Raw genomic sequence first — 20,146 nt, 5'->3', positions numbered from 1 at the left:
ATTATTTGATAATCAGTTTTTAATCCATGTAATTCCACCAATGCCAGTCCAGGAGTGTCATCTCCCTATGTTTACAAGATATTGTTTATCTCCTTTTAAAATCGCATCCAGTGCCTATTAAAGTGCAAAATCCTCCAGCGTGCCTCGTACCAGATAACGTGTAGTTTAGAGAACATTTATCAGGGCTGGAAGCAATGAATATACAAAATCATTGCAAGGCAATCCAATGTCTTGATACCCTCAAGACTAATACTCTTAAAATTTAAAGCACACACCTTACCACTACAATAGTGTGCATCAACATTTTTTGATAGTTAATCCAGACAAAAGAAAGATTATTGTGTTCACTCACCAGTATGTAAATATTGGGCATTGATCTCTGAGTTGGAAAAGAATTGAGAAACTCCATATCTATGAATATTTATCCTCTGGATGGTAGAGGGTGGGAATTAAAGATCTCCTTCGAAAGGCTTAAAAACTAGGCAAACAGATAATCATTCACTGCATTGAATCTTTGTTAAACTGCAGAGGCCTTCCGCCTATCCATTCCTCTTGGTGCTAAAAGCCCAAATCATCCCCCTGCTAACAGATAAGTTGGAGGTCAACCCATTAGATATTGTCAAAGGCTGGATTTGGCAGATTGCACCTTATTTAGGTTGATGTTTTTTCTGCCCACGACATTGAAAGAGGTCCACTTTCACCTGGAATTTGTATTGCTGAGATACTCATTAGTATCTGAATCATAGTTTTGAAAGCTCTTCTTTATGATTTGTTTTTCTGAGTTTGGCTCATTGGCGGCCACAATAGGGTAAGAGATGAGGCATGGCCATAGGATATATAAAATCAATCCATGGAAATTTTTCTTGCAACAGTCACTAATATCACTTGAACTTAAATTTTGCATGTAATGTTACAACATCTAAATCAATGTTTAAAGATCTTGTTACATGTAATGTTCATCCTATAGTGCAGTATACTACTATAAATTTGTGTTTAAAATAAGGTGCTACAAAAATATTGTACTCAGGTTATCATGTAACAAAATTCCTGGAAACATAAGTATATATATGTTGGCACTGATTTACCATATTACGTCTACTACACAGCTCATGGTTTACATCACAATCTTTCATGATATTTTGGTAGTCAATATTCTGGTTATGATATTTTTGTAACACTGTAGTTTTGTGCTTGACATTCTGATGTGCAACCCAATGTAGCGCTATCGAGACAAAAAACCATTTGAGGGTAGCACGTTTCCCTCTATTGTTGCACTTACTTAGCAACTAGTTCAACAGCAGGCATATTAGCATATAGCAACATTGCTTGAAACTCGCCATACATTTTAAGACTAAAGTTTTTACTAATTCCTTTATGGAAATGTAAATGCTCCTGGCCCACACTGTGACAACCACAGATCCTGACAGTTATGCGTGCTATACAAACACCCTGTGTTCAATAGTACGCACCTCCCCCACTATATTGTCCCAAGGATCTTAGTGGCTTCAACCTATTTTTAGTAAGGTTGGAGAGAGTAACTGTCAGGAAGTTGTTTTCTTGGTGATAACCTGCAGTTAGCAACGAGGATCATTCATGGAATGGGCATTTTGTTACACTCAGATTAGACTAATATGTGTATTATTTTGTGCTATGTGTAAGCTTCATTGGTTTTATTGCACGAATGTAGCTTGTTTTTGATAAATTTTTTAATGTTTTTATATTGCATGATACTCAGCCCATAGTACATTTTATTCATTCCCTTTGTCACTCTGGATATTCGAATGCAACACCTCGAACAAAGTGTGATATAGAGTCATCATTTTATTTATTCACTGTTTTATTTTTGTATGGGGCTCAATCAGCGAAGTCTCAATATGCCAAAATGAGCAATGTTATTTTTGTTGGTTTTATGGAGCTCAGGGAATGCTCAATGATTTTTTTTAGCTCGAGATAAACCAATGCACAATTCAGGCCATTCAGCAATTAGGAAGGCTAGAGACAGGTTTTCACACCCTTCTTAATTTCAGTACGTTCGGCTGTGCATGTATATTCAGTCAAAGATCTCTTTACAACTGGGAATTAGTAATCATCAATATACTGTTCGCCCAAGCAATTGATAGCCTCTTACATACCATCCAACAAAGATTTGGTGACAATGTTCATAGAACTGGTATCTCCTGCGATGGTTGCCACTGAGGGACAAACAGACAAGAACAAAGGATTGGCCTCTCATTCCTTACAGGGCTGTGGATCAGGCTTCTGTGGGTTGTGACAAGCCTGGGCAAGCAGTCTGGGTGGCATTGACAGCTAAGAAGTCACATATCAATAACGTAAATTAGTTCTCTTCTGGGGATAAGTTATGCAGCTTTTGTCAAAACTCGCCCGATAATCACAAGTTTGTCATTTTCCTAGATAAGCGCACATTTACTTAAGATCTATGCATTTATCACTTCATTTGCTAAACACCTACATGTGTTATATCAAGGGGAATTTTAGTCTCTATGATTGCCAAACATATAATTATTCCAATCCATAAAAATATGTTTCTGCAACGAATGTCAGAGAGCAATTAAAGTGGTCCTTACATCTTATTTTCAAATACAATACACACTTATCCCCCTTCGACCCCCCAATTTGGCAATTTTTCCGGGAGTGGAGTATAAATCAAAAATTGACGTAAAGTGCTGGCACTTTAAGTCTACCAGTCATTAAGATCTGATTCGCCATATCCAGAGAATCCTCAATATTTACACCACTGTTCAAGTGTAACAGGTGTGGACTGCAAACTGCAGATTCGGTTCATATGTTTTTTTCTTGCCCTGGATTAGGTGTGTTCTTTCATGAGATTGAATATTTTTTGTCTAATATTTTGGGAATGTCAATTAGTATTACTGTAGATATGGTAATTTTGGGAGTAGGAGTCGATGCGGCAGGTCTTGCTAGGTCGCGGTCCATGAACGCAATTTTGTTCAGTGCCATGCCCTGGCCCGTCTTTGTATAACAAGTGAGTGGATAAGCCCGGATTCCCCTACGTTCATTAGGTGGAGGTCCAGATCGTTAGATAGTAATAACTTAGAAATGGCAATCTACAAAACCAAAGGCAGGAAAAAACAGGGCCGTTGGATTTCAAATATGGACTCCCCTAATCGATGGGATACAACAAAAGAAAATGGGGTTAAAAGAGCAAATGAAGTAATATATGATGTTTGGTTCTTGTGTATAATTATGATGGAAAAATAAGCAGCAGTATATAGGAATATGAATGTATTCTCCTTACCTCTTCTGCCCGCAACCTTAGGGTCATATTGGACACCTCCCTCTCCCTAGACAAGCAGGTCAGCAGGACTGTGTCTACCTGTTGCAATGCCCTCAGGATCTTAAGAAAAATCACTCACTATCTTTCCCCTGAGGCATGCAAACAGGTAGCAATAGCGGTCATTGCCTCCAGACTGGACTACTGCAATGCCCTATACCTTGGCATTAGCAATGGTCTGATCCAGCGCCTCCAGACCGTGCAGAATGCGGCTGCCCGGTTTGTTGTCGGCGCACCTAAATGCTCCTCGGACACCACCATCAGAAAAGACCTGCATTGGCTTTCCATGCAGGCAAGAATTAATTTCAAGGCCTTATGCCTTACTCACCGTGCCCTCAATGAATCTGGACCGGAGGCCATTAGTGCCCTGGTGGCCCACTATATCCCTGGGAGAACTCCCCACTCTTCCAGTAAAAACTTGCTTGCTGTCCCCCGTATAGCCAAGGCCAGGTGGGGCGGAAGGTCTTTCCGCTTCCTTGCACCCAGACTCTGGAATACGCTTCCTAATGATCTCAAAGTGATCTCCTCCCACACCCTGTTCCGTAAGGCACTCAAGACCTGGCTATTCCAAGAAGCCTATCTCTAATTCCCCCGCTGGTGATATTTGAGCTCTCTGGTTACCACCTTCAGCGCCTTGATGCCTACGGGTTTAGTTGCGCTCTCTGTATACAAATTTCCATTAATAATAATATTAACAATAATATATGTGTAACTTGGCGGCACGACATGTAACATATTTGTATATTATGTTTCTCGTTATTTTTTAGTGTTTTTTGTTTATTTTTCTTCTTGGTATGATTTTGTTCCCTAATGTACCATAACCGACTAATGTATGTGCCTTTGTTAAAACGGGGTGAAAATCAATAAAAACATAAAAATACAATACACATATTCTATTTGGTGTTTGTTATTTGCTATACATTGTCATTCATTCTGAAAGTTCAGACAATTTTGCTCCTTTATTTAGTCGAAGGCATAATCCATCCATTTTCAAATTTTTAATATTTTCCTCTTAAATATGTCGACACATTTTGGTCTTTTGTTTTTTACTTACTAGGCTTCCTCAGGACTATTGTTCACGGACCTTATAATATATGCACACGCAGAGATACATGGCGTTAAAGTCTGTTTGACCATTATGTCTATGCACCAAGGAGGATTGGCTGCGTCTTGATATGATAATTGTTCAACCATCTCATTTCTCATTCCAAGTCGTCAGTGTGTCTGTCTTATTAGCGCTTCCATGGAGCACAACAGAAGGGCACCAGCTTATGTATCATGGTTAGTGCTATTGGAATTATGCAATTCAGCTCCCATGTGTCTTCCACATAATTCTACATTTAATGCAATAGCTAAATAATCCACCATCTATTGCCTTTGCATTTCAAATCATTCTTAAATTACTAAAATGCATCACACATGGTGGTGCGCAGTGGCAGACCGTTTGCTAAGGTTTGAGTGGTTACCCTTCAGTTGCAGAATGCTATATCCAGGTGTTGAACTGGTGCTGAAGTAATTCCCTGATGTATTGATGTATTTCAACATAGATACATAATTTATATGAAGTAAAAATCTATTTTGCCATTTGAACATCTGGCCTTACATTTTTGGAAAGTTCTGTGGTCTCACAGTCATCATTCTTCCTGGTAGATCATCTATTTCTCGATGATACCTGGAGTACTAAACAGGCCCTGATCGCTGTCGTACATGATCTCCGGACAGTAGCGGCTCGTGGTGTGAGTGCTGCCGGGCGCTGACGTTGGGCGGGGAGGGGCAGGGTGGGGAGTAGTAAACTACGGATTACGGCTGATTAGAGGTAAGTAAACATATAAATGAAATACTACAATTTTGTTGGGCGACGCTGCATCGCCAAATGCGAAGCAGCGCACACAACAACATTTGTTTGTTTTATTTATATGTTTACTTACCTCCAATCGTCCGTAATCCGTGGCAGATGGTCTTTGCATCTGCCACGCTTCCCTGAGGATTCCCTGCGCCATCAATCTGGCAGGGGGAAAACTACAGCCACGGCCCATGGAGGGAGTTTCGGTGGGGCGGAGAGGCGGGCGGGGAAGGGGCAGGGTGGGGGGTGCTAAAAACTGGAGTATGGATAATTAAAGGGGAGTAAACAATTTAATAAATAAAACGAATTTCTTAGCGCACCCTGCATCGCTTTGCAATGCAGGGCGCAATACGAAATTCGTTTTATTTATTAAATTGTTTACTTACCTTCAATTATTCATACTCCAGTTTTTAGCACCCCCCCCCACCCTGCCCCTCCCCCGCCCCGCCTCTCCGCCCCACCAAAACTCCCTCCACGGCCGTGGCTGGAAAACTGCTGTCAGGTGGCGGAGGACCCGCCACCACACGGCTGGCAGTGGCGGTCCCTCGGCCATCGTAATGAGCCCCTGAGTTTGGCTTTTTTCCTCTTTCTAGTAAAAACCTTAAAAGGCTAGGGGTCAAAGCTAACCCCACCTAAATGCCCAAGTCTCTTCTGTCATTTCCACAAGCACATACTCATGCACAATCCCTCTAAAAAATATACTTCGACATAAGATGACAAAATAGTGGAATAATGCTGTCACAGAATATGTTATGTTTTGCCACATAATTTCCTTTTTCTTGCCACATAATTGTCATCCATCAGAAATAATTTGGCCTTCCCAATAGCTCTTCCCATGCATCCTGCTCCTGACTGTCACCAAGAAAGCACAGCCATCCCAGGAACAACACAAGCTGTGTGAACTTCAGGTGGTTCCAGTGTCAGTTTCTGACTTTTGACACCTCCAAATTTGCATAGCATAACTATAGTCATGGGAAGAAGAGATAGAGCTTTGAACTTTTTATTTATGAAAATTCAGGATGGAGAAGAGCTGCCCTGTTCCTGCACGAGCCCCCACCATCCCTCTCCATCAACCAAGCTAAAGCCTCATAATGCGTTGGGGTTATGTTATGTTAACTGCATTTATTTTGCGCACAGCTGCTCCAGCGAAGGAGCGTCCTGGCGCATGGAAAAGGTGAACATAACACAACGCGGAAAAAAGTGAGAGTCAACATAAGAAGATTAAAACAGGTAGGTTTTCACGGCCCTGCGAAATGCTAGTAGATCCTCTAAAAGGCGGATTTCCAAAGGAAGCGAATTCCAGAGAGCCGCAGCTCTCACACGGAAGGAGCGGCCGCCCATCCGACTAAGCCTGAAACGCGGGGTAACCGCAAGGGATTGCCCTAGGGATCTGAGGGAGCGAGTCGGGACATAAGGGGATATAAGGTTATTGAGGATCTCAGGTGCCGATCCTTTTAAAATTTTAAAAACAAGGCTGAGTACCTTAAAATGGATTCGGCTTTTCACTGGTAACCAGTGTAAGGACCTCAGAGTGTTGGACGTGGGACATGACCTCGGCAGGCCCACCACTGCTCTCGCAGCCGCGTTCTGGACGCGCTGCAGGCGGACGATCTCAGCTTGGTTAACTCCCAGCAGGAGCGAGCTGGCATAGTCCAGCCGGGAGATGATCGTCGCTTGGATGACCAACTGTCTCGTCGGAGCATCGAAAAATTTAAGCACCGGCCTCAGTCCGCGCAGAACACCAAAGCAGCATGCTGCCACTCTCTTAGTGTGGGTGGTAAAACATAAGGTGTGGTCGAGCCATACTCCCAGGTTTCTGAGCTCCATCACCGGTATGGGGGCGGGCCCGAGCTCCTGTGGCCACCAATTGTCCCCCCAGCAGTCCGTTCCTCTTCCCACGATCATCACCTCAGTTTTTTTTGCGTTCAGCTGGAGACAGTTGTTATTCATCCAGCTGGCCACCTCTCTCAGCCCATCTCGGAACCTGGGGGCATCCAGTTCGGCGTCCCCGCTGATCGTGACCGCTAGCTGTGTGTCGTCGGCATATGAGACCATAGTAAGGCCCCACTGCCTGGCGACATCAGCCAGCGGCCGCACGTAAAGATTGAAAAGCGTGGGACTCAGCGAGGAGCCCTGGGGAACCCCCAGGTCCAACTGATGGAATTTGGACTGGAAAGGAGGGGTGGCAACGCAGAAGGTACGATCGCTGAGGAAGGAACGGAACCACTGCAGAGCGGGGCCACAAATGCCAATGTTCTCCAGGCGGTGTAGGAGGATGCGATGGGACACTGTGTCAAAGGCAGCGCTAAGATCTAATAAAATAAGCGCTGCCGTTTGACCTGCATCCAACACACTCCGCAGATGTTCCACCATTGCCAGAAGGGCGGTCTCCGTGCTGTGCCCAGCACGGAACCCATTCTGCGTAGGATCGAGAACATTGGCCAGGGCCAGATGCTCAGATAAGGCTAGGTTAACATGGGCCTCCATGACTTTGGCCGGCCAGGGAAGCAATGAGATCGGGCGATAGTTTTCCGGTTTTAAAGGATCCAAAGATGGTTTTTTCAGGATCGGGGAAACCACCGCCTGCTTCCACTTGGCAGGAACAGTGCCTGAAGTCAGGGAAAGATTGATTAATGAACACACTGCCGTGCGCCCCTGAAAAGACGGATCTCTGAAGAGAGCAGGTCTGAGTGGGTCCGCCGGAGAGCCGGACTTGACACGTTGTGCCAGCTTGACAAACCCATCCCAAGAGAGAGTAGGGAGAGAATGTAATACCAGGCGGCTGCAAAGGTCGTTCCGAGGAGAAAGTGGTAATGTCATGCTGGGAAATGACAAATAGATGTTCTTAACTTTCTCCAAAAAGAAAGCAGCCAAAATCTCACACTGTGAGGTGGAACCATCCACAGGCGGAGCCGCTCTCTTAGCCATCAAGTCTTTTAAGGCTTTAAAGATGGTCTTCGAGGGGTTATGGCTATTACGGAATTCCGTTGCGTAGAACGCCGCGCGGGCTCTACAGATAGCTCGATGGTAGAGCTTAACAGCGGCCAAGTACGCGGTTTTTTTAACGGCATCGTACGCCTTCCGCCACTCCCTTTCTGCCAGCCTACACGAGTTCTTCAGAGCGCGGAGAGCACTGTCGTACCAAGGGCTCGACTGCCTGGAGCTGGATTTACTTGCAATAACAGGCACCAATCTGTCAAGCACCTTAGTAATCCAGCTGCAAAATTGGTCGTAGCCCAGACTAGCGTCAGACAGAGGGCCAAGTGGCTCTTCGGCCATGATACGATGAAGATCCTCAAGCCTGAGCTTATTCCAATGCCGCCGCGGAACCCACTTTGGAGGTGGAATAGTAGGGGTTACGGGGAGAGGTAGCCACATGGACACCAAATAATGGTCAGTCCAACACACTGGAGAAATAGCCGAGACTTGGACATCCGATAAGTTGGTGAAGAATGGGTCCAAGATGTGTCCTGCCACGTGCGTGGGTTGAGTGACAAGTTGGGTCAGCTGAAGGGCCTCCATATCCGCCAGGAAACCACTAACGGCCGCGGTCTGTTGGGTGTCAAAATGGAGGTTGAGGTCACCTATGATGCAGAAATTAGCGCAATTACTGGCTAGCGTACTCACTGCCTCAGGGAAAGCTCCCCTGAAAGCTACATCGCTGCCAGGAGGGCGGTACACGACCATCCCAGACAGCGTGAACTGAGGACTGATAGTGATCTTAAACAGGGCGCTTTCGCAGCCTGCAATATGCAGACCAGTCCAGGAGCACGCAAAAGTAGATTTTAACGCTAGGGCAATACCTCCACCTCTAGACAGCCGGTTCCATGTAAAAAGTGAGTAACCTGGGGGACAAGCCAGATTAATTATGGCTGTGTCTGTATCCTGGAGCCAGGTCTCGGTGATGATAAATAGATCCGGCTCCTCGTCAGTAATGAGGTCCATAATAGACAGATGGTGTTTAACCAGAGATCTGGTATTGAGATTTAATATCCGCAGACCCTGAGCTCGACCATCACTCAACCGGGGCACCCTTATGCCAGCCAATGGGGCGACGGAGTTATCATAGGCTCGAATACCCGTGGACTGGTCAAGCGACCATCTCTTGCAGGCACATTGGTAAGGGCCACACAAAGGATGTTTAAGTGCGACAGCACATCGAGGGAGGGAGTGGCCAATCGCCTGGAGCGCTGCACTGGTGTACACAAGCATCCTGCCTTCCAGAGAATAATGGGCGGAAGTGGCCCGCTGCGCCCCGCGCGTCCTTAGCGCGGACGGGCGCAGACGGGCAGGACTCTGGCAAGACTCCGGCAAGCGACGGCGTCCTAGCTGCGCGTTCCCGCTGCGCGGGAGAGAGCGACTTTAAATAGGCGGCGAAATAGAGGAAGGAGCGCAAGGACGCTCCAAGATGGCGCCCGCCGAAAATGCCAGCGTCCCAATCAAAGATGGCGCCTGTCGACGATCTCCACACCACCCACGGAACCCGGACCCACCATCGAACCATTGAACACATTAAGTTCATTTGTTAGGAATCCTGCTAAGGAGCGATGACCACTGAAGGCCAGATATCCTGCTTCCTACTTCAGAATCATACAGTTCATGAGGCTGTAAGGATGATTTTATGGGATTCTGTATGCAGAGGCGCACTACCTAAATTTGTTATTAATTCTTTCATTCATGCATGCATTCATGGGAATAAGGATTATACGGGAAAGAGAATGAAAATTCTTCTTACATCACAGTGCCATCTGCTGTCTAGTTTTAGAAGCTATGAGGACTCTCATGATCAAAATTAAAGAAATACTATGATCTGTCTAGTCCTTCAATGTGGTCCCATTCATCACATGTACTTGACCTACCACACAAGTCATGCTTCTAGGTCTGTGGTTGAGAGTAAATGCCACTATGAAATTATGTGCTATTTCATTTCCTATTTCAACCGATGTGGTGGTGGTGTCTGCCAGGTGAATTAAATGTGTTCCTTTATGTTGAAAAGTAGTCTCTCAATAGGATTATTTTTTATGCACTTTTTGATGTCTTTTACTCAAGGCAGGCTTTAAAAACAGCAAACTATTTTAGATATTTTTATTCCAATCTATCATCCCCATTAAAGTTCATTAAAAAAAATATCCGACGGTAGGATCCTGACACGAAATTACAGATCAGGAAGGACGTTTGACATGAAAAGTGCAAACGGTAATCTGACAGATATGCAACATCTGTGAAGTTAGCCATTGCTAATTTAGGGAAATTGTTTTTCAAACTTTTATAACTACCCAAAGCTGACAATAAGAGGAAAAACTTCAGAATCAACTTTTTTTTTGTTGCATTCAGCTTTTCAGGAAATATTTACCACAAACGTTTTGACAGACTCGGGAAGGTTTACCGAGATGATAAACTTTACAACTTCAGGAAATTGCAAAACTTGCCATATTTGAAAAACCGCATAACTGCAATTATTTTATTGGGTCCCTAAAGTTTGTTTTTTTGGTTCTAATTGTTTTTAGGGTAATGTTATGTAAGGTGGATTAGTAGAGCACACTATCACCCAGGAGGGTATCCTAGCACTGAGCAGGTGTGAGTCTAGCCAAATCTAGGACCTAGTGGGAGTACTTGAAAAGTCAGGTCTTTAACTTCTTGCAGAATTCAAAAAGTGAGAAAAAGGCTCTTATGCTTTGAAAATATCTGTGAAGAGTTTGAATTGTGCTCATTTGTGTATGGAAGCCAGCGGAGTTCCTTCAGGTGTAGTATGATGGGAGTGTGGCGTGGGGAGCTGAGAAATGATTCTGGCCACCGTGTTCTGAATGGTTTGCAGCATGCGTGTGAGTGTTTTGTTGATTCCGGTGTAAAGAGATTTCCCCAAGTCCAGCTTGCTTGTGACATGGGTGTGTGTAGCAGTTTTTTGAGTGCTAATTGGGAGCCATTTGAAAATCTTCCTCATCATCCTCATGATATGGAAGCATGAGGCTGCAAAGGTTTTGACTTGGTTGGACACGTTGAGTTTGCTGTTGATGACTAGCCTGAGTTTCTTGGCATGGGTGGTTGGGTTGGTTGTCAGTCCTAGCTCTGTAGGCCAGCAGATGGAGTCCAATAGTAAAGTGGTCTTCCCAAATATCACAATTTTGGACTTGTTGGTGTTGAGTTTCTGACATTTGGTCTTCATCCAGTGGGTCAACTCAGTCATGTAGTGAATGAACTTTACTGAGTAGTTGATGTTTTGTCCTGAGGGGCAGAATGAGTTGCATGTCACCAGGATAAGAGGGGGCATTGATGTCATGTGACCTGTTGATGCTAGCTAGATGGGTCCTGTATGCTTTGAAGATGATTGGGCTCAGGGAGTATCGTTCCGTAACTCCGCAGATGAGGTCGCAGGCGACCGAGGTGTACGATGCCAAGCTGCCTGACTGGATCTTCTAGTCAGGAAGGAGCAGATTTATCGTTGTCAAGGACCGACTGGTCACACAAGACTTCAGGTGTCTCCCCAGGAGGGTCAAAATGTGGGTGGGGGGTGGTTTTGTTTCTGGGGGCCGGTTTTACTACAGTGCTGCAGTGCTGCAATATTGGCCCTCAGTAACAAAATCAGCAGGCCACCGTAATCTATTCAGCACTCACTGTCATTTCCAGCCTCACTATGTTTTGAAATATGTTATGGTTTTAAATGCACCACTGTGTTCTTTGTACATCCAGCAGTTTTCAGGCAACAATAAAAGTATCAAGTTATCTCTGGTGATTAATCTTCATGCTCAAGAGAGTTTGAAGTTTTGTGTAGTGTCAGTTTTGACTCATGTAAGGTAGCACCTGCTGCAAAAAATGTGTACCACGCAGATCACATAACTGTATTTTATATGCATAGCTCAGTGGGGTAAGGCTTTTATTACAGTGCAGTTCATTTCATTAGGTGTAATCGTAATCTAGCACAGTGTGCTATGAACTGCGATCAAAGAGATTAGAAATTTATGCATTTTCCCAGTCTTTCATTATCCTAATGTTGTTAAAAAGGGGTTGTTTGCATTGAAAACAATTCTTATTAGTAAAGCCAACTTTAACCACTGTGTTACATTTTCAATCCTGAGTTTGTGCTTCTCCAGACCAAGCACTCTTAAAATATGCCTACAATAATGGATGACATGAATCCACACTCGTAGTCCACTTTGTCTTATGTAACATTTTCTATGCACTGATTTACATACATATTATTCGTTGTCTCTATGTGTGTGTGATGTAAAGTGCTCTGAGACTCTATACTGGTATTACAGTCATTATAAAACAAATGGAATGCATGTGAGAGAGGGGCTATGGAGAAATGAGGGGCACTGTTGGAGAGTGATAGTCAGGGAATCATTGAAGGCTAAGCAAAGACTGTCGTATACTGGTGCACCACAAGGCCATCATTTACTGTACTTTAAAAGCTAATACAATTGAATATACCATGAAAACTATTGTAGCATGCTCCCTTTTCACCATTGTTCCCAAACATTCTTGGTGGGGAGAACCCCCTTTAAACCCCAGCGTTAGTGGTCAGGCTCAGTTGCTCACTCACTACACAATGTACAGGGGCTGGACTAACAAAATTTGCTAGGGCTGCTTTGAGTACTCAGTCCCACCCTGATCGATGTGCATGTCATTGGAGTCTGATGTTGTGTAGGGGTTGCAAGAGGATGAGATATACGACTGTGTCAAACTCTTTAGAGAAGACCAGGACGATGAGGGCTGTGTCCTGAGCCATGCACTTGCCACCCATGGCAAAGATGAGGGCTGTTTCCAAGCAGTAGTTGGGACTGAAACCAGACTGAGTGATGTCGAGAAGTTTGTGGTCTTTGAGGTATCCAGGGAGACATCTGTTGATGATTTTCACTAAGACCCTAGCCGGAAATGGTAGCAGGGAGATAGGTCTGTAGTTGGCAGGCATTGAGGGGTCAGCGGATGATTCCTTCCGCAAAGGAAGCCAGTTGCAGGTTTCCAAGCCTCTGGGAAGATCACAGAAAATGTGGATGTGTTCAAAATGGGTGTGAGCATGGTACTGGTGGGTCTGCAGTCCTATGGAGTGGATGGGGCTTGAGTGAAAGGCTCAAGTTGCTGTAAATGGGGTTGATTTTGTTGCTGAAGACTTGAGTGAGAGATTGTTGCAGAGGTCGTGTAAGGGAGTACTTGAGTTGGAGGGGGCTGCTGGTGAAGTGAACTCCTTCACAATGGTGAATATTTTTTTGCTTCTGTTGGCGCTAGCATTGATGCGGTCCACCCGTTGTCTGGATCATTTGGTGATAGTGTCTCAGGGCAGATTTGATCATGCTCTAGTCTGCATTGCCGTGACTCATTCTCCATTTGTGCTCCAGTTGCTTGCAGTGGGGTTTTGTCAGTATGAGTTAATCCATGTACAAACTGACCTGGGGTCTAGATCTTGTTTTGTTGATGTGTTTGGGGGGGAGGGGCAGAGAGTCAGCACACAAAGTGATCCAAATATTAAAATTCCTGGTGGCTTTGTGGAAGTTGCTGGTGTTAGGTCAGTTGAAGTTGAGAGCAGTGTTCCATTCCTTGCAAGCAAGGCTGTTCCAACTTCATTTTGCTAATCAGATAGTGGTACTTGTTGAACACATACTACTGCACTTAGAGATAAATTATTTATTATGATATGTGTAAAGGTTTGCAAACATTCTCTAGTTTTGCCATTGTTGCTAGATATAGCGGGGTAGTTAGAGTTTGGTGGATGTAGGACATTGTCTAAAATGCAGCGCATAATCTATTTCTACTAACTCTAAATAACACATTTGCGAGTGACCAGGCTCCTCTCCTACTCTATTAACTTTCACTTAGAAATAGAGCCTAACATATGGATTTTGGTGCCTACCATCCCAGACTCAGCATGTCCTGTCATTTTCAGAGCATGTTCCACCTTTAAATATTGTCAGGTTCGACCTGTTGAAATGTATTCTGGGGATACATATTGTATTGCACCCAATACTTAATATGCACACCTCATAATTCTGATATGAGGGGTGAAAAGAGTTACAGCATACATCAGATTTCTGGGGGCTACTTCTAATGTGGGCCTTAGTGTACAAATTATCATAGTTGAGTGCCTGAAAGCAACAAGTATTAGGTCCAGTTACACACCCTTACAAACATCTGTAGACTGAATCCGTTGCATGTGGAGGAAGAGACTGACTTTGCTATAACAGAAATATGTTTAGAACCTTCCTCACTATAGGGGAGTGAGAACAGTCTTCGCTATAGAAGCAGAATACCAGAGTTTAAGAACATAGCAGGACATTGCTTATTTGGTAGTCCTTTCCATGAGGCTGTTTGGGTTACTATTTGGTGATATTGAGTTAAAGGGTTGCTTTTTGATGACCTAAGATCAGAAGTTCGTTGGTAAAATTGTTTCTCTAGCTGTTTTTGAAAGTTCTATAAATATTACAAAGTTTTCTAGTTTAATACAGGCTTGCGGGGAGAGCCAGTGTGTGGTGGTAATGATGGGGCTTGGTGACATTTGTAATGACTGTTGATTTGGTACGTGGTGACATGAAGGTTTTATTTACTTCCGCCCTCCTTGTAGTCACCGAGGAATCCAGAAAAATCCTAGATCAAGGAGGATCAGTGGCAGTGATCCTCTTTGACCTTAGCGCGGCATTTGATACGGTCAGCCACGACATACTGCTGAACCGTCTGTCTAGTGTTGGAATAATGGATAAAGCCTGGCTTTGGTTCGAGTCCTTCTTGAGGGACAGATCCTTTCAAGTATTTGATGGTGAGTCAGTGTCCACTAGTAGACCATTGAGGTGTGGGGTCCCACAAGGCTCCTCTTTAAGCCCTGCGCTTTTCATCTTCTATCTGAGGCCACTGGCTGAGGTTGTTCGTCCATTTGGGGTTAAGATTATTTCTTACGCGGACGACACCCAGCTTGTGGTCTCATTGGCGCAGGAGACCGACATGCCAATGTCAGGCGGGCTTAGAAAGTGTTTAGAGGAGGTAAAGAGCTGGATGTCTTCATCATCCCTCAAGCTCAATGGGGACAAAACGGAGCTGATGCTCCTGGGCCCCTCTAACCCCATCTTTTTCAACTCTCTGTGGCCCCCCTGTCTAGGCACCCCCCCAGCACCCAAGGACAACATCAAGAGCCTCGGGGTGTGGCTGGATAAGACCCTTTCATTTAACATCCAGGCCACAAAACGTTCGGCTACCTGCTTTGGCCTTTTCAGGATGTTAAAGAAAATTCTCCCCCTTCTACCCATGGAGGCTAAGCAGGTAGCCATCCAGGGTTTGATACAGTCCCGCCTAGACTTCAACAACGTCCCCTACCTTGGTGCTCCGGAGTACACCTTGCGTAGACTTCAGACAGTGCAGAACTGTGCGGCTCGCACACTGCTATAGCTCCCACGCAGACAATCAGCCAAAGCTGGTCTGATCAGCCTGCATTGGCTACCAGTGCGTCAGAGAATCCTCTTCAAGGCCATGTGCATTGCCCACCAGGCCTTCTGGGACACAGGTCCTATGATCACCCGTGACCTAGTCAATCACTATCAACCCAGCAGAAGCCTTCGATCGAGCCAGGCCTTTATGGCTATTGCTCCGAGAATAAAAAAGACAAGGTCTGGCGGCAGGACGTTCACCTATAATGCCTCCAAGACCTGGAATACACTCCCCCTCCATCTTAGAGCTAACCCCAACCTTTCTTTATTCCGAAAACAGTTAAAGACATTCCTATTCAACCTCCCTCAGTAATCTCTGCTAGCAACTCTGCCAGGCCACCTCTGTTGGTTCCTAGCGCTTGGACGCCCCCGGGCAGCAATCGCGCTTTATACATTTACTTTTCATTTCATTTCATTTCATTCATTTCAGAGTAGCTTTGGTGGAATATTAAACGCTGTTCAGTAGGACATGTTCCTCAAACCCTGAAAATGTAAGCAAACTTAAAGCCACTTTAGTGGATCAAAAATTGGTGGGAAGGACTAAAGATTTTACCATCCCCGGTGGATTGCTGGTCCTTTTAGTCACATAAGCCTTGAATGTCAAAGTCACTGTAGAAGCTAGGGGCTAGATGTATGAAGCTCAAATGGGTTCGCAAACGCCAACTCATTTGAGCAAAATGGTATGTATCTAGCAAATTTTAGTGCAAATTAAGGAATCTCAAATTTGCGATTCCTTATTTTGCGATCGCATGTAAGGAATCGCAAAATTTTCGATTCCTTAAATGCAATGTATGATGCAAAAAAAATTTGCTAATTGTCCCTAAGGAATCGCAAATTACCACCAACTTCAAGTTGGTGGTAATTTGCGAACTTCTTGCACATACATGCCCTTAGGGCATGTATGTGCACCACATGTGCACCCATGCTTATTTCAGGGGTGCAACAGGGTGTCCTTTGGACACCCTTGCACCCTTGAAATTATTCTCAATTTGCGATTAGCAAATTGCGAATCGCAAATTGAGAATAATTTCACATTCATTCCTATGGGCCTCATGGCCCATAGAAATGAATGGGAAATTATTCCTTAATCGCAATTAAGTCATTTTTTTACGAAACCGCTAAAAAATAGCGAATTTCTAAATACATACCATTTTGCAATTCTCAAATAGCGATTCCTTAAAAATTGCTATTTGAGAATCGCAAAAGTGTATCTTGATACATCTAGCCCTAAGCTACTTTATGCAGAATACTTTTGTAGGCTTTATCACCTCAATACATATGTTAAATAGCTAGTACTAAATATTGTTTTTTAGGCTCCACATTTAGGAGGAAAAATGTTGTTTTTTATTCAATTTAATTCAATGTGTTTGGCAGACATCCAGAGCTCGATTGACCCAAAGCAGGGTCTGAAGGGATGAAACATATGTCAACATCAATATATGGAAGAGCTGATTGCCATCAGTATAGTGATGAATTGTGATATTTTCAGTGGCCAAAAATACCATACTGAACGCAATAGCTGCAAGAGCAGAGCAGTATAGGACCCCTAGCATGCCTGAGAGTGAGATGGGTCTGAGGTCTCCAAATGGGCAACATACTGACCCTCAAGGAAGATGGAGAACCAGTGATAGGCATACCTTTATGTATATAAGAACCTAATCAAAAGGCAGTTGAGTACTGTACAATGTCAAAGGCAAGATACAATCAACGAGTGATTGGTAGCTGTTCTGGGGATTTAAGTTGTCTGGTACTACTTTGTGATGCTGTGTTGTGGTGATGGTTTAGTTGATACCCATCAACTGGGATAGTTATGAGGACATGGTAGCTACAGCCCTTAAAACTACCGATAGATCCTACAGCGCAACTATGGCAGGAGACTTCTGTCATTGATGCCAAGAGCATAATCGACTACCTGTATTTTTTTGTTCTCCATAAAGTAAGCCAATGACATGTTTCCCAGATCATTCTTAGACTCCTTGAGCATTAGTTGCAGTATAAAACCTGAAACTGACCTTTTTGTCACTGTCACTGGTACTACCTAAAATTTCATTTTTACCTTGTTAGTGGCCCTAAAACCGCACTGGGACTAGGTCTATCCTAGGGATGTCACTTCACTACATATTGCCAGGATGTTATATTTATTTCTATATTAGGGCTCATCCTCATCAGGTGATTTTGGGCCAGATGTATGACCCACCAATTTGCAGCTCACAAATTGCGTCGCATTTGCAACTCGCAAATTGGGATGTATAACCGTGTCTCAGGCACTGTTTGCGATTCTTAATGGAGCCGCAAATTGCATGCTTCATGAATATTTATGAGGCAGTCACAATTTGCGACCCCATTAGGAATGGCTAGTACTCCCAGGGATGGTGGCCTGCTGGGGCCAGCAGACCACCATGTCTAGTACTGCTTTTAAATAAAGCGGTCTAATTTTTTTAAATGCAGCCCGTTTTCCTTAAAGGAAAACAGGATGTATTTAAAAAGAAAATTGAAAGTTTTTAGCTTAATTTTCTAAGGGCAGGCAGTGGTCCCTGCTCTTAAAAATATGTTGTCACATACTAACAAAGGGGAAGGGGTTCCCTGGGGACCCCTTCCTGTTTACAAGTGGTTTACCACCTACTTGACGTAGGTGGTAAACTGCGAGTGTTTTGCGGCCGCAAATACGGTTGCAAAACAATTGTACATGGCAGTGAGTCTCGCTATTCCTAACAGCCGGAGTTGCAAATGCTATTTTGCATGTCAGTGACACGCAAAATAGCATTTGTACATGCCATTATTCTTTTTTGCAGTCGCAAACGGGAGAATCTCCCGTTTGCGGACGCAAAAAAGGGTTGTACATCTGGCCCTTAGTCCAGTTGGCTCAAATGAAGCAAACCAGGACTTTAACACTTGCTGGGCATATAGGGGCCGATTATGATGGCGGACGGACCTGAGTCCGTCCACCACCATAGAGTAGGAGGGAACCGCCGCATGGGCTGCGGAGTTCCCTCCTGTGCAATTAGGATGTGACCGCCACCCTGGCGGTCACATCCTCTATTTTTAACATTGCGGCGGGTGCAGCTTCAAGCTGCACTCGCAGCAATGTTAAAAATGCACGCATTGCATTTGTATGTAGAAAGTGGCAGGCACCGCGCGGTGCCTGCCGCTTTCTGCATACAAATGCAGGGGGGTACCATAGGTACCCCCCATGTGCACCCCCCACCCCCTTCACCTAGGGGGCCAGCAACGGGCCCCCGCAGTGAAGTTACACATGCTTTTCCACGGCGGAAAAGCCGCCGTGGAAAAGCATGTTTCACAGCCCATCCTAATCTGCCTGACCGTGTCTGAGAGACACCGTCACCATATTAGAGTTTTTCCGCCGCGGTTGTAAGCCAACCGCGGCGAAAAAGCTGCGGACGGAAACCAGGACCCACCAGCCATCCTAATGTGGCGGTGGGTCTTTGGTGGGTCCGCAGAGGATTTTCCGCATCCTCCGGGCCAGCGGTGGCTTCTGCCGGCCCGGAGGATGCGGAAAATCCTCCATCGTAATAGGCCCCTAAGTTTGCAAATGAAAGCACAGTGTGGGAGGACCTATGGCAATCTATATCCTATCTACTATTATGTGAAGAAAATGGGTCAAAATATTAACATGGCTTTTTACCCTCAGTCTAATTCTTGCTTTAATTATTTGAAGAAAATGGGTCAGAATGTTGACATGGCTTTTATCCTTAGTCTGCTGGCTGATTTGTGCATTCATTTCAGTTTTCTGGGAAGAGATTGAAATGAAGAATCGGCATACAGACTTTCATTACTGGTGCACTGGACACACAACAGGCTTAGATGTGAGAAAAAAATGTAAAGGTTCACCATGCAATAGGTAAATACTGAACTGCATATTTTTTAACATTTACTCTAGAAGCCTGGGTGAGGAGTGTGATGATGGAGGCCTTATAGATGGTGATGGATGTTCCAGAAATTGCCAGAAAGAGAAAGGATTTAATTGTGTAGGTGAGTAAGGAGCCTAGTGCTTACCATTCAGTGATTCACGGGCACAACAAGATGCTATACTAAAGGCACATATTATGATAGAATTCGAGGCTACCTGGAGACAGAAGAATAAATCATGTTTTAAGTCAATAGTGACATGTGGCTATTCAGTAGAGCATATCTATTAATTCTAATGAGCCACTGCACTTTACACATGTGGGGCTAGTCTGATGCACTGCATTTTCCAAACCCCTTTCCAAACCTCTGCAGCTGAGCGTGAGTGGGTAGACCCAAAATTCGACTTGCACTTTGTAAAAAGAAGTAGTCTGTCCTATATTTATTACCAAGGGGAACAAAAGTCTGGAGAAACACTGAATGCACTCAGTATAAGGTAAAAATAAAAGGGGTGAGCACTGGAAGATCAAATGAAGAGGGATCCTTTCTACACAGTGTCGGATTTTGGGCAAGTGAGTGTAGTCGCTTTCAAAGGAATTGACTGAAAGTTGAAAAATGTGAGGTAGAAAACTTCTAGTATAAATTAAAGCAGTGTTTGAAAAGTGGTTTGAAAAAAAGAAGAGCTATAAAGTCTCTATATTAGCACAGAAAGTCTGATAG

The 20,146-nt window shown here is 44.3% G+C and overlaps 1 protein-coding gene across 1 annotated transcript in view; it reads left to right on the top strand.

Moving 5' to 3' along the window:
• PAPPA2 (pappalysin 2) overlaps nucleotides 1-20,146 on the top strand; it is an 853,188-nt gene that overhangs the window by 464,768 nt on the left and 368,274 nt on the right. Inside the window, exon 9 of the mRNA XM_086956586.1 lies at nucleotides 19,461-19,552. Within this exon, the coding sequence (XP_086812712.1) occupies nucleotides 19,461-19,552 (92 nt within the window). The remainder of the gene's footprint in view (nucleotides 1-19,460; nucleotides 19,553-20,146) is intronic.

The sequence above is a fragment of the Lissotriton vulgaris genome, chromosome 1_1, assembly GCF_964263255.1.
Source record: "Lissotriton vulgaris chromosome 1_1, aLisVul1.2, whole genome shotgun sequence".
Classification (NCBI taxonomy): Eukaryota; Metazoa; Chordata; class Amphibia; order Caudata; family Salamandridae; genus Lissotriton; species Lissotriton vulgaris.
This window is presented reverse-complemented; position numbering and strand designations above follow the sequence as displayed.